This window comes from Leptidea sinapis, chromosome 11, assembly GCF_905404315.1.
Source record: "Leptidea sinapis chromosome 11, ilLepSina1.1, whole genome shotgun sequence".
Taxonomy (NCBI): domain Eukaryota; kingdom Metazoa; phylum Arthropoda; class Insecta; order Lepidoptera; family Pieridae; genus Leptidea; species Leptidea sinapis.
The window spans coordinates 9,469,212-9,485,283 of record NC_066275.1 but is presented as its reverse complement, the minus strand read 5'-3'; the positions used below and the strand labels follow the sequence as shown (position 1 = coordinate 9,485,283).

The following is a 16,072-nucleotide window of genomic DNA, read 5'->3' as shown; positions in this document are numbered from 1 at the left end:
GGTGGGTGACCACCTTACTGTGTTAATTTCTGAGAGTTCATACAACAGCTGATCATGTTATTTATGTAGGCAAGAAATCTACTTGATTACGTTAATTGGAATGGTTGTGTCAATATTTTTAATCATGGTTATGAATTTATGTGTTGAGGAGACGAGAAAGATTTCCATTCATTTAATGTAGAAATAATTTAAATTTTTACTCAAGATTAAATTGAATTGTATATTTCATTAAAAAGAGCGCAAAAAAGAATGCTGGGAATGTTTCTTGCGTCGTTTCTTCTCTCTCAGAGCGCCATTTGCTTCCGAAGCGGTAGTAGTGTCTAGTGTAATAGAAATGACATCAAAAAGAATTGTGAAGAAATCAATTTTGAGATAATAAATGCCTTTTAAACAAAATATTGCACAGTCATTCAGTAATACCACCAGCTTGGTAGTATAGAGAGTATACTTTTATGTTATATATTTCATGAATACTTTCTCGAAAGCAGTAGAATATTACTTATATAACTTAATAATGCCTGTCGTCAAGGCTCACAAACTTCATGAATCCAAATGTCCCGGAAAATATAACAAGGCGATTTATATTCGGGGTTCGTTTGGGCCTTTCGTTTTTCTATCAGAAGAAATCTGGCTTACGATATGTTTGCTGAGGATTTTAAACGAATTTCTGTAGATATTATTATTCTTTCCTTCGTATGGTAACACAGCTAACAATTGTTACTGATTGTCAGTTAAACACCTATATATACTGATTTAAGCGGCAGATAAATCAAATCAAAATCACTTTATTCATGTAGGTCAAAGAAATTACACTTATGAATGTCAAAAGTTTTCTTTTATTTTTACATTTAATGCCACTTCAGAAATAATTGAGCTCTAATGAGAAACAGAGCAAGAAACTCATTGCCACTGTTTAAGATTAACATTTACAGCTAAATCGCTTGACAAATCATTTCTATTTCAATATATGTAAAGTGATACAACAAAAATACTTAAACGACAAATACTAAATGCCTCACTCACCCGGGTAGAGAAGTCAAGAAAAGTAAATGTAAATTAATAAGTAAAACACCGGAGTATTTGGTACAGTAGATTCATAATTCACACACACACACACCATAAACAAATATTATTAAGCGAGCATTCTATGAGCAATTATAAAATATATAAAAACTTTTTTATCATCCAGTCACCAAGAGTAGCGCAATTCATGAGAAGAGTTGGATAGATAATAGATATAGACAGTTTGACACAGAATATTTCCATTCCATTGCGATTGTGTAAGTTTTGGAGGGAGAAATAGTAGAGAATAAAACCTTGAATTTTGAGTTTACTCAAGATTTTTAGTTGTATCAGTATTTGGTCGTATTGCACTTATGTTTATCCCGACGACGTTAGCGCGACAGAAATATTGATTTAGAATTCTTAAATCTGAGAAAGACCGCAGGTATGTTACCTCTTAGGCTGATATTTACATAGCGTACTTAGACTTTGCTCAAACTTTACTTTCGCAAAAATCAGCTGCGTATGATATAAGAACTTGACTTTTGCATTGAGCTGTCTTAGCTTAATCTAAGCATAATTTTAGCTGCAAAATGGCAAAATGACTGTAAAAACGATATCAAAGATTATTCTAAGCTTACACCCAGTTAAGTTTTACGTAAGTCTGAGGAAAGTCTAAGAACTCTATAGATCTCAGGCTTTATATTAAGTAAGTTATAACTTAAGTAGTTTCATCAGGTAATACAGTTGCTTCCTGTTAAAGGTAAGCCGCGAATAACAAGCGAGGGGGTGGTAATATAATAACTTCTATTAGAAAAAGGGTGCCGCCCCAAAAACAAAGGGATACATTATTTTTATGCTGGACGACCGCTGAATAACAACATTGGGTATTTTTCTTCGTAAATATCTCAGTTAACCACAGTCAATTCTAATCACGTAATACCGCTTCCGTTAGCAATCTTCACTGAATGAAATTCGTCTATTTGATTTACGTCTATTTATACAAACAAGATTTATTTTCATTTAAAAGGATGTTCATTGTTCCTTAACTAATTTGTGTTCTATAGAACGGTAGCTGCGTTGTAAATTCATCTCTCTCGCTTTTTATATTTCCTTACATTTGCTCTTTCACTTCAAAGTTAATTAGACTTTATAGAGCGTTCCTTCCCAATTCCCTTTTTACTCTCGCCCGTCGTACGGAAGACTTATTCATTGTAGGGAGTGCCGGGCGCAAGGGAGAGAGGGGAGAGCTGAGTTGGCCCGAAATAGCAAATAAATGAGACGAAAATGTAAATGTTGCGTTTCTGAGATGAAAAGCGGGTCGCTTCATTCTTGTTAGGCTCATCGCAGATGTAACGAAATTAGGCGCGGTTTTAAAATAATTTTCACGGCGCTATGTGACGAAAATAGGTGTGTTCATTTTATTGCTTACTTACATCATCACTCTTTCTACCAGAGGAAGGGATATGGCACTTAATACTATTCCTGACAAATAAATTTCGCCTTCTCTAATTCGATTAGTTCATTTGCTATAAATAAAAACTGCTCACTGAAATGAATTACGTTCTAACAGAATATGAAATTAATTTGAAATTTTCCAGTGGGTATTTCTAAACACAAAATGTCGGATACATACTGTATTGAAAGGTTATCTGTATGAAACATTATTGGTAAGTAAATTACTTTGAAATAACGCCATATATCTATAAGATGCTGCTGCAAGTTTTAGAATGAAAAATCCATTGTAAGAAAGTCTTCAGAGCACACGAGAAATAAATACGTATTTAGTTAGATACATAAAAGTTGACTAGAAGCCAATTATTAGATTTACCAGTGGGAGGATTTTTACCCAGAATGACAGTACCTTTGCTGCCACCAAGGGATAATTCTATTAATTATATTAAATTCAAACATAAGGCTTAAATAAAAGCTACTGTAATGCGCGAAAGTGATCATCTTCCATTCTTCTCAGTTGATAACTGGCAGAGAACAAATTGAATACGAAAAAATTTCAAGATAGACTCTAGAACTACAAACACCATTGCGTAGATATACCTCTTGTTATGTAGATATAAAGCAGTGTGTGTTGTGTGTGTGTGGGTGTAATCAGAGAATATCCGGATTAGTAACAGGCGACGTTGCCGGTCTCATTTGAGGAAACCATAGTTTGTTATGACTTACACGTTCACAAGAACCATAGCAAATACAATCAATGAATTAGGTGCTGTTATATAACTACAGTTATGTATTAATGTACTTTCTTTATAATTAATTATTGAATGAATAAATTAAATTCTAATAAAAATTTCGTAAACATTTGTATAATATAGTGTATATTATACAAATGTTTTTAATTAGTTGTATGCTAGTGGCAGCCTTAGTTATGCTCGCTTATATTTAATTTGACATGCTTGTGGCGGAGTCATGGAGTGGGTCGTTCCCTATGATATGGTGGTATTCCCTATGAGGAGCAATGGCTTGTCCAGGCATTATGCTCGAGAATAAGCTCTACTTAGGATGACCGGTCGATCATGTCTTCGCGAATTTTAAAACGCTTAACTCTTAACAAATATATCCATATTGTTATACCTATTGATCAAATAAGTAGTAATCTTTTTTCATTTGTAGTTCCTACGATAAAATCGATTGTAAGTTTTTAATAATTTATTTACTTCTTTTAATATTCTTCTACCATTCTCAAATAAGTTTCGAAACGTACGAAATATTTTAATGATGATTTAAAATTTAAATTCATTAATATCAATATTATATATATTATGGTCCTTAATTAAGCTTACAGCATTTTTCCGATAGTATACTTTCGATGAAATCCAGCTAATGGTTATGCTTGTTGGTTGGCTGACAAAATGGAGATCGTGCCGAAAGTGACTCAAGTTACACCGAAAGTAATGTATTTGCACATTTACGAATAAGCCCAGTGTTTACTACAATTTGTGGGTGTTGTTTTACAGAAGTAAGAAGCAAAACCAAGGTGTCTCGAGCAATAAAGACCGCCAAAGTAAGTCATCTTGATAAAACTACAAAAGCAATATTGGTCACATATGCGGGTATATTGAAACAACGGACGGTTTCCTTCCCCTTATCTCGAATTGCAATATGTGCAATACCAATATCGCATTTCGTCGTACGTGTTTTATACTTATGGAAAAACTGAATTTGAAAATCAATAACACTCATGTAATTGAGTTTGAGATACAATATCCTAACCAATAGATTAGGATTATACGAAGTTACATTTTAAATTGCATTTTACTTACATACATATATGTGATACTTTGTATTAGATAATAAAAAATCCTTCAGTATAGACGTCTTAATTTACCTTATTATTCAATATATTATATTTGATTTATCTTAAAATTTTGTGTCTTCAAGAAAATGGAGATTTGGAATTTTAGAGATAGGTATGATTTATGTAAAACCTACATACAGTTTCTGAATTCCACGTAAACTACTCATATTTATGAGTGAAGAGACCGTTTTAACTATCAGACAGTGGGCTAGAAGCCAAATCGCTGTCATAGATCATAACTATAAGTTACCTTAACTATAAGTTATTCCAATATCATATAATATTATCAAGAACGATTGATAGATCGCTGATACGTATATTCTTACGGCCGTTCCCAATATTCAATCTATCTCCGGTTGTGGCCTACTTGACATTATAATCGTAACTATCGTTGACTTTTCTGTCCCAATAAACTTATACTATTCCGGTAACGGTAACTCAAGGTGAGTTACCGTTGATAAGTTTCCGTATACGCTGTCTGTCAATGGGACGACGTATAGCTTACCAGCTTCAGATTATTGACAGCTAATTACTGACAGTAGAAGCTTGTATTAATACTTGGGATGCTTTTGTCATCCACTGTCATCCGCCTTGATATATTCAAATCATGTCCAAATTGTCTGCAATAAATGTAATAAAAAATAATAGCTTTATGTATTTATATATATATATATATATATATATATAGAGAGAGAGAGAGAGAGCTAGAGATTATTTTGTATTTATACAACTTTTACAAAAATATTGAAAAATAGAGAGCATTAAAATTTTGCTAAAATCAGCTGTTTCACTTCTAATACTTTAGAATGGAGTAGAATGGAATAATTTATTGCAGTACCATATTAGTTACATAGATTTACAAAATATCTGTTACAAAGTATACGTTGGTTTAAAGTAAGTCTTTACTTTCTTATTACTTTTTTTACTTTTATTTACTTTCTTATTTAGATTTCTATAAAACCAAATCTTAAGAGATGATGCTCTCGGGAAACTTTCATACCAATCAGATATACAAACCTAGACATACACTCAAACACATCTTATAAGCCTCAATAAAATTTATAATAAATTACAATCGACTTATTAGTTTAGAGGGCTGGTGGGAGGGGGGCTAAGGTTATACACAAGTTATACCTAGCTTAAGCGCCTATCCTTAAATTATATTAGCAACTAGCTGACCCGGCAAACGTTGTTTTGCCATATAAAGTATAATTCACGCGATAGTTTTATAAGTAATAAAATATTGCCTATATTATAGCCTGTACATCATTTTGTTCTATTGTCAATAGTTTTTGCAGCGCACGCAAAAATAGGTTTTCGATTTTACACCTTGTGTTACAAAATAGCAATTCTATTACGGATAATTTAATAATAATAATTTTGAAAAAAAAAAACATAGCCTATAGCCTTCCTCGATAAATGGACTACCCAACACTGAAAGAATCATTCAAATCGGACCAGTAGTGCCAGAGATTAGCGCGTTCAAACAAACAAACAAACACTGCAGCTTTATAATATTAGTTAGATAAGCAGCAGCTTTTTTATTAGAAATAAGCATTATTATTTGTGTTAGTATAATATAACAGTTAAATATATTTTTATAATTATGTATATAATTCTACCTGCAGATGCCAGTATTTCGTTTATAGCTCATTTACTTGCACAATGGTACTCAGCATGCGGCCACATAACGAACTTGTAATAAAGCGGATATAAATCCACAAACAAAGAGATGCATTTATCTCCGCCCCTTTAAATATGACATTCAACTCCATAAAAGTTAACTTGTGCACTTTTGCACTTACGACGCTCTCGAATGCAGTAATTTCGTTGTTCGTATGAAGGTAATTCCGATAAGTTTGGGCACTAAAACAATAGCTGGATTTTCGAGTTAAATTCTATACGTTGATTATATAATTCCTAATCTTGCTTTTAGACATATATTTTCTCCAGTTTGTTTTGAGAATATTAATTTATTGTATACCTACCAGTGGGAGGCTCGTTTGCACAGGATGCCGGCTAGGTTATGGGTACCACAACGGCGCCTATTTATGCCGTGAAGCAGTAATGTGTAGGCATTACTGTGTTTCGGACTGAAGCGGGCTGTAGCTAGTGAAATTACTGGGCAAATGAGCCTTAACAACTTATGTCTCAAGGTGACGAGCGCAGTTTTAGTGCCATTCAGAATTTTGGGGGTTTTTCAAGAATACTGCACGGCACTGCATTGTAATGGTCAGGGCGTATCAATTACCATCAGCTGAACGTCCTGCTCGTCTTGTCCCTTATTTTCATAAAATAAATATATACCTAATTGAACAAATTCTGCTTTTCTCTTGTAATTTCTTGATAATGATTACTTTCATCAAAATACATTTGAAGTATTTTAGTAGTTTAGTAGTAGTTTATTAAGTTACAAATATATTATATTTAAAACACTTATTGCAGTTCCTTCACTTACTTCAATTAGATAGAATTTTTGATACTTAAACATCGTTTAACTTTTTAATCAAACTTTCATTAATTGCCGTATACTATTTCATGAATAAACTGTTTTTTTTTAATTTATTGAATTAGGCGTTATTATGCTGAAATCCATAAGTATTAAAATGTTTCAAAGTTATCCACAAGTCTCATGCCGAAATGCGGCGAGTGAACATCTCCTGAGGAGACCTCGTGTAGAGGCGAAACACGTGTCAACAAATCTTTGCGGAATTTATACTCCATAAAACTCCCAACATTTGGGTGTTTTTTTAATGACTCAATTAACTCTTTAACCACGGAGCCCACGGTTTTTCGTTTTTCGAATTCATATACATAACTAGTTGACCCAGCAAACGTTGTATTGCCGATATTAAAATCGCGTTACAAAAGTAACTGTTGATCGTAGACGGGTGAAAATTGGAAGTTGTATGTATTTTTTAATACTGACTCATTATCAATCAAATTTAAAAAGAATGTCAAATAAATTAAAAATTAAAATTGTCAGATTCTCAGACCTACCCAATATGCACTCAAAATTTGATGATAATCGGTCAAGCCGTTTCGGAGGAGTTCAATGTTTAACACCATGACACGTGAATTTTATATATTAGATTTAAATTCGGTGCTTTAAAGTCGGCAACACTCTTGTGATTCCTCTGGTGTACATGCCATCGGGTAGTCCAATAATTTGTTTTCATATTCCTTAATAAAATAAGCATAGGTAATAATTCTGACGTGCACTTCAACTTCTGACAACAGAAATTCAATGTAAGCTTACATTAGTTCCTGTATATACATATAAATAAAGTTGTTTTCATGTTTTATCTTAATCAAGAAGGGTCGTCGTTTTTTTGGTAGAAGCGAGAATGTGGCCTAATCTTCAAGTGCATCGTTGGATCTCAACGACATAAGAGTGAGATTCTTGATACTGCACTTCTAAGAAGTCAGACGAGAGCAATGCACTGGTTTTCGCATTACTAAAGAACGTAATAAAACGTATTAGGGACTACGCGCACTTATTCAGCTCTTTTCAGCTTTTGTCCATAGAAAACAACAATTTTGTATGGAGACGTGTACGTGTCGATTCAGCTTTCCGCGTCCATTCTGCTTTCGCGACAAACCAGCATAAAATGAGGATAAATTTGTTTCGTTAAAACAGCTCTTTACAGGGATGGTTCGCGACTCCTTTTCGACAAGTTGCTAACTGTATTGTTCCTGCATTGATTTGATGTAATCATTATGCACGCAAAGATTTAAGAGTGTAGACGTGATTTAAAGTTCAGTACGCGGCTGATAGAAGCAGAGCTGTATAAGTGTGACCAAAATCGTTCAGCGAAACGCGAATGGAGCTGAATAAGTGCGCGTAGTCCCTTAAGATATATTGTACACTTTACGTCTGGTCACGTATTTCCTAACACGTAAATTGCAAAATAAAAATCATCTTTCAGCAAGGTATAATTTACGATCTGAAGCACTTTTCAACTATTCTGCCATTGTTGAAATAATCTTCCGGGAGCCTTTTCCGAATCGTTTTGAAATATAATAGTGTTGACAAATAAATTACATTTACTATAAACAGTATACATTCAATTTTGACACTTGAAATATCAAAGTATTAAACACATTTTATTAGTTACTAGCTAAAGACTAAAACTGAAAAGAAACATAGAACTTCTATTTCATTTTTATTTTGCTGTTAAAATATTTACACAAAATATTTTAATAACCAGTTTAATATAATCACTCAATCTTTCAAATGTTTGAATGATTTTAGTCCTATTTTAAATAAAAATAGTTGAATTTCAATTTCACATGCATATAATATATAAATACATTATATTTTAATAACATTACTGCCGTATATAGAAAACCAATATGAAGCCCAATTTTAATATTAAAAGAGTAAAAATAAAAGACTACACCTGATTTGAATAACATATCTATTGTGTAAGGAATGACATTACTTACTTCGATTTTATTCACTGTGACCCCATATATATTTTTCGCTACTAAAAAGTGCGACGACAAATTACATAAAATATTGGGAATACTTAAAACCTATTTCTTAAGTGGAATAAGCGATAAAATAAATTTAGCTTTGGTGGGCATTTATAGCTGGAATGCCTTGACTTACTTACGAGGGTTGGTTCGGCTTTTTTGCCATAAACAGAAGCCATAACTTAGTATAGACACAAATATGATTATTGCTTAAGTTTATACAGAATAATTATCAATGCTGTGGGGAAGTTTCATAAAAGTCGTGCTGTAGAAAATAGAAACTACAAATTTTCATAAAATTAAATAATAGTTTATATTATTACAATGTTTAATGTTCAAAATACTAACCCCCTTATTCATAATAGTCTGCTAACTTAAAGCATTGCTAATTCTCACTCTGTCTTCTTCTATTGACCTAAGTCAGAATGAGAAAAAACACTCCTAAGCGGCTGTTTAAAGTTAGCAGACCATTATGAATAAGGAGGTAAGGATCTTATGCCAAGCGTGGCTCACTGCTTATATCTTGTCAAACAAAACAAACAGTAACAATTTATTCGCTGTCCCGTTCTATCTTACTCTATTTCCGTAAGAGATGTCCTTCTTTCTCGCACGTTTTTCTACTCTTCTCGCACTATGTTTGTCATTACGCTAGTAATTTGTAAGTTTATGCCACAAATACTCTTTCCCTTTCGTTTCTTTTCATTCTTCGCCATAGTTCGTAATATTATCTAGATTCTTATGCATTTAGCCGCAGATTCTTTCTGTTTCTGGGACCGCACCTTTTTAATAAGCTACACAAGGTATTATGTTTGTATGGTCTAAACATGTACAAATGTCGGTCAGCTGCACACGAATGGCTCCTTTTGCAAGACTAATGTCACATAGAGAGACTTCTGGAGGTCTTGGATAGTTAGCACACCTATAAACCGAGAACACCCTATCGTACGCATGTTTGCACATACACCCCTCTCTCTCTCTCATACACACACACACACACACACACACACACACACACACACACACACATACTCACACACATACACACACACACACATTTACCTCTATTCTTTGGAATATCAAGCTTTTTAGTCACTGTGTAAAAGTGGAATCCTGGTGACTAGTAATACAGGTATTTTATTACCTACCACAGGCACCAGCGATCCACGACCAAAACTTATGTATCCCCTGTATTTTTAAGTTTTCGCTATATTTTAATTTTGGTTGCTGGTGAGAAATAAAGGTTATTATTATTATTATACTTGCGAGTTTATCTGGTGCATTAACTAACACAAATCGTAAATAAATTAAGGTATTATTTGAACTTTGTAGCAGTTCGTGAAATATATAAATAATTATATCTTCAGTAACAACATTGATATTTTTCTCTAGCAAAGCGTTTATAATTCGTTTAGTTTTTGTCTTTAAAAACATAATAAGCTTCATTATTAGAACAGTAGTTTGACTGTCTGCCACATTTGAAAGGGTTAATAAAACCAACATACATATTTCTGAAACTAATATATGACAGAGGGTTCGTTGTACTAAAATAATGGGTTACGAACAAATCTGGAAACATTGTTGACTCGAAAAATATAGTTGGTATAATAATATCGTAACAAAGTAAAAACTGTATATGGAATATTCTTTAAGGGATACGTAGATTGATTTATTACTTTATTTATTAAAGCACACCACATTATATACAAAACAATTTTCTTTCTTATGTTACAATTAGTAGTACTAAAGTATAGGACAAATATGGTGAACATAAAAATTACAAAAAATACTCCCTAATTACTTCTGAAAAATAGAACTAATACTATCGCTACAATAAAAACAAAATAAGATATGAAAGTACAAATTATTAATTGAAATAATGGAGACGAATAAAAAAGAAAAACTACTTCTTTGAAAAATGCAGATTGAGTACCAGCTAAGTGTTTAACAACACTTTCTTTAAACCTGACCAGCCCACTACCGAATATATCAAGCTCTGAATTGGTATCGTTAACTATCCGCAGCCAAAATGTATATTATTGAATTTTTGCTGCTTTAAAGAGTCTACAGAAATAAGCTGTCATCACGTAAGTTGTCAAAATACATAAGTTATTTATGTACTTAATAAATAAATAAAAATTTTATTCTATCTTATAAGTTAGGGGTTTCCTTGCTTATGTAGTGTAAAATAGTAATTATTTTTGTGGAAGATTAAATTAGTAATTAGTGCAATTATATTATCATAGAAATTATTGAATTTTAAATTATTTAATTTATTGCCTCAGTTTTGATATTTTTAATCAGTCGTGTAATATTACTATATACTATTGTAAGAATTTTAAATGTGACTATTCAATTTTAGCAAAAGTCGCTAATTTCAGCAATTTATAATAAACCTCAAAAACCTTTTCATATAACTCTATCTACGTGTTGGAGGATGAAACTTGCTTGTAACCGAATACAAAATGTTTTTGAACGAATTCGAAGAAACTGGGAAAACATGAGTATCTACGAATGCTTAAACTAAACTAATACTATTGACTATGCATAAATAACGTGCTTTAATATAACATATAGTTAAATAAGGGGCTGGGGGAAAGGATGTATTGCGCTGAGAAAGTTGTATTACAATTACTTTAGTGGGGAGTCAAATGATTCAATGTGACAAATACACTTATGGCTGAGGCATCGAGTATTCTGTATAAAAATAATTATTTTTCACTTTGACTTTTACTTTTGTAATTGTTGCAGGCTAGCAGCGAAGGCTCGAGCGTGCGGGAACCGCGGTCGAACCTTATTAACAGGTGAGGCGCGACGCCACACAGAACATGATACTAAGGTTTGAATTCAATTATTTTTGTTTATTTCCACACTCACTGCTTTTCATTATCATTATTATTTTCATAATTTTTCTCACTATCACTTTAAATTATTTTATTTCCTTTATTTTTTTTTTTTTGGTTTACTGTCATTCACGTTTAATCACAGTCCAGAAATCCAGTCAGTCCAGTGGGGGGCGGGGCTCCTTTGCACAGGATGCTGGCTAGATTATGGGTACCACAACGGCGCCTTTTTCTGCCGTGAAGCATTTTTGTGTAAGCATTATTGTGTTTCGGTCTAAAGGGCGCCGTAGCTAGTGAAATTACTTGGCAAATGAGACTTATGTCTCAAGGTGACGAGCGCAATTGTAGTATCGCTCGGAGTTTATGGGTTTTTCAATAATTCTGAGCGGCACTATATTGTAATGGGCAGGGCTTATACCCATCAGCTGAACATCCTACTAGTCTCGCCCTTATTCTCATAAAAACATGATTGACCTGTGACATCAGAGCTGTTTATAACTGTACAAAATACAATTTAACCAGCTTAATATAGCATTACTGTTATAAGCATATCAAATGTCCTACTATCTGGTATCTATAAACATTAATATTCATGAACTGTCTCTCTCCAGAGATAAAGAATATAAATTATGATCATTGCTATCTTCAATTAGATGTTTTGATACATCAAAAACCTACTCATGGCTCCAAATATAATATGAATATTTTTTATAAAAATTAATTGATTTTTTTCTCGTGTATTATTAAATTACTAAATTGGTGTATAGAAATTATATACAAATGACATGCAAATAGTATTGTGAAAAGCCTTTTTTTCTTTAAAGGCTTTTTAAGTATTTTTTGTTCTGTTTTTCAACTCTGCGTAGGCTTTCATCGAGAAAATTGTGTGTATTTGTAAAACCTTTCAGTATGTTTTAACTTTTTTATTACCTACATATAGGTATATTATATTTTAATATAGAACATCTTAACGGTATTAATATTTTGATAATACGAATTTTCTCTATATAATTAATGTAAAAAAACATTACTAAGACGTGTATATTTAACCTTAACCTTGTATCTATTTTATTAAAGCCATCTTTATCCTCTTAATATTAATATTTTAATAAACTTCCCTGCGCTATACTTTATTATACTTATTTTCATTTAATGCTCAATTTCTTTACTCATAAGTAACTGCAGTATTTTTAAAAAGTTAATATATATTCACTACAAAAATTTATTAGGTATCTACATAATTAGCACAGATCTCCAACTAGTAAACAAGTTGCATTATTTAGGAATATGTTAAGTAAACTGGAAATGTCAATAAATTTACATGTTAACAGTAAAATTATTCACAACGAATTTTATACAGATCATAAATCACTCGCTATGTGTAGTAACTAAAGGTTAACTAATGGTGCTAAATATATCGAAAAGTAAGTCGGAAAATACATTCAAATGCCACATAACAGTTATTCATAATATGAATCTTATCCACGATTAAGATTTATTTTAATTGATAAGTATTCTAATGACATTTTAGTCACCTTTTGAATTGTAGAATTTCTGTCGAAATTGCGCAGTTAGTTTAAAACAGTAGTGTAATAGAGTAGTTTTTAAGAGACGCCTTGAGTCAAAATCAAGAGTTTTCAGAATGTTTTTGAAAACTAGGCGCTTTATCAGTTATTACATATATAATTAAGTTACATATTTCAATAAAACACTTTTAAAGGATTTAAACGCGTGGAATTGTAACTGTTTTACATTAGATCTCGTCTCATTCAATTCATCTGCAGTCCCCCTGAAAACGATATCTGGAAAGGTCTTGAAACGTCGGGTTAACTTAAATTATAATGTAACTTTTGCGCAAAACAAGAATGTAAAAACAGTTACAATTACACGCGTTTTGATCCTTTAAAAGTGTTTTATTTAAATAAAATATACTTCTAGCATCTTAAAGTTTCGACTCCAAGACACACACGCTATCTGATTAAACAAATACTTTTCATGGTACCTACTTTGTTTGATTTACATTAGTGTTAGTCATTGATACAAGGTACTATTTATAAGGGTTACAATCTGTATTATTATTTCTAACTTTAAATATACATCATTTTAATTAAGCCCCTGTAATAGAAGAAATTCAGAACTTTTCTGTTTTCTTAAGGTTCTAAGTTCGACCACTTGAAATATTTGTATAAACTAGTCATTCTAATTCATGGTTGTATCGATCGAGGCGATCTATTCTGGGCGTTCCACCGTCTCAATGCCCTTGAAGATAATATCTGTTTTTGTATCGAATACTAAACGCAAAGCCCACCGCGTTACGAAACGTTTTGTATGTACATCATGTGCTAAGCCCAATCTTGTGACCAATGTGGTTCCGATGAGAAATGGATCTACCTCGGTGTAGGTATTGTATGCTTATTGCATTTAAATAACCTATTATTATAATATAAATAACAGAATATTGATGATTCTATCATCTATCAAACCAACGACTTTCCAAAGACTTTAGAAGACTTGGACTTTCGCTGAATTCTAGAATCTTCGCAGTATCAGAATCTGTCAAAAGATACGATGGTCTTTATGATAGAAGTACGCGTAAAGTGAAGTCGTTTCTGTTGGGAAATTCATTTGTAATAAGTAAGCATATTAATTAATACCTATATAGAAAGATGTGAAACAATTGCTTATCTTTCGTGATATTATATAGTACTCCATTCTTTTCGTATATTTATGGAATAGTATATGCAGGGGCGTGCATATTATGTAGGCAATTAGGCAGTGCTTACCTCGTTATAAACCTAAATAAATATAGCACTAGTGTTAAAGTTAATTTAGTTTAATTTGGTTCCGTTATTTTATAACCAAACTTTTTTTGAACACCCACTCATAAAATTTTTCCTTACGCTAGATACTAGATATAGACCGTAGATACCTACGGTAAGCAATCTTTGTATATTCCAAAGCCGAACTACGACTTGTTAGATTCACAGTGCCTACCTTGCTAGAAAACCAATGCACAGCCCTGAGTATATACATATAATATGCTTATATTTATATAAAATGAGAGCGATTATTGACGTCAGTTTGTCCCGGGATTGTCGGTGAACCGTTTCTAAATCGCAGTTAGAATTGCAAATGAATCGGCAGTTTACTTTCGCGTCGTAAACTCAGGGATATGATCCAGTCTGTTCTCGCACCATTAAACTCTCGGACAGTCTACGGCTCCCCTCCACTTGTTATTGTAAATATTTCTGTGTTACGTAAACATATCTGTTAACGTCATCTTTCTATCCTATACGTACATTTATATCTACTAAATACGTAGGAAGTTTTGGCAGATCTGTGCCATAACATATTTTATATTAACTAATCTATAATAATTATAAAGAGGAAAATGTTTGTGAGATTGTAGGAGGTACAATTTCTGGATATATGAACCAACTTTTAAAATTTTGTTAGATATAGAAAACCACATAATATTAACCCAAAACAAAAAAAAAATTTCATGGTGTTGGATTTGCAAAGTACCTAAGTCAGAGAAAAAACGGTCGAACGAAAACCTATCTTACGAAAACGCTGCCGTAGCGATGACAGATATATGATGGTTTTGTATATAGGCTAACATGATAGCACTGATAAAAGCGGAAGAAGTCACGGGAAACCTCTAGTCTGCATATATTTATATATATAAGAGATTTCCACCGATATATTGACTCATTACGATATCTCTGGAACCATAAGGTGTAGAGACTTGAAATTTGATTGGAATATTCCTTTTGCCGAGTAAAGGTCAGCTAAGAACGGATTTTACGAAATACCATGCAAGAGTTTTTCTTATTATTCAATTATTTATTTAGAAATATCAACATTTGTGTACATTGATGCATTTTATATTTATAATACAGACTAAATATAATGCACTTAATGTTACAAACAATTACAGGTATCTACCAAAGCGTTAATAATTTTCACAAAGTAAACATTAGTTTAAGAGAAAAAAAAAACTTATATGCTAACAAGTAATAATGGTTAAATGATTTAGTTTTAAATTATTATTATAAAAGACTAAGAAATATAATTATTATGACTACATTTTATTCACTTAACTTACATACAAATAATTTACGAACTATACGAGCCTAGGAATAGGAGAGTTCGCTACAAACATATATTTTCGAACCGGTGGAATTATGAAAAGAACAACGTCTATCGGTTCAGCTATAAATATAATAGATTTGTTTTTTTTGTAGGCAGCTAAACTAGGTTTCGTTTATCGATGTATGAACTAATTAAAATTTTCAATCGTGCGTGGGAAACAAATTGAAAGGCAAACCAATGAAGATAAAGCCTCACATTGTGATACATACTTAACTTGTCCTGTCACCACATTATAGAAACATATATTCACCAGCGGTGTAAGGTCTACAACGGGATTATGTTT

At 32.2% G+C, this 16,072-nt stretch overlaps 1 protein-coding gene across 4 annotated transcripts in view; it reads left to right on the top strand.

Annotated features, from left to right (window-relative positions):
• LOC126966867 (homeobox protein abdominal-B-like) overlaps window positions 1–16,072 on the top strand; it is a 165,909-nt gene that overhangs the window by 134,204 nt on the left and 15,633 nt on the right. For 2 of the 4 annotated variants that reach the window (XM_050811143.1, XM_050811144.1), the window contains one exon: window positions 11,543–11,595. Coding sequence is in view for 2 of the 4 variants with exons in the window: in XM_050811141.1 (XP_050667098.1) it covers window positions 11,620–11,630 (11 nt within the window). In the remaining 2 variants the exon portion in view is untranslated. Of the gene's footprint in view, window positions 1–11,542; window positions 11,631–16,072 lie in introns of all 4 variants that reach the window. The other 2 variants (XM_050811141.1, XM_050811140.1) reach the window with 1 other exon arrangement.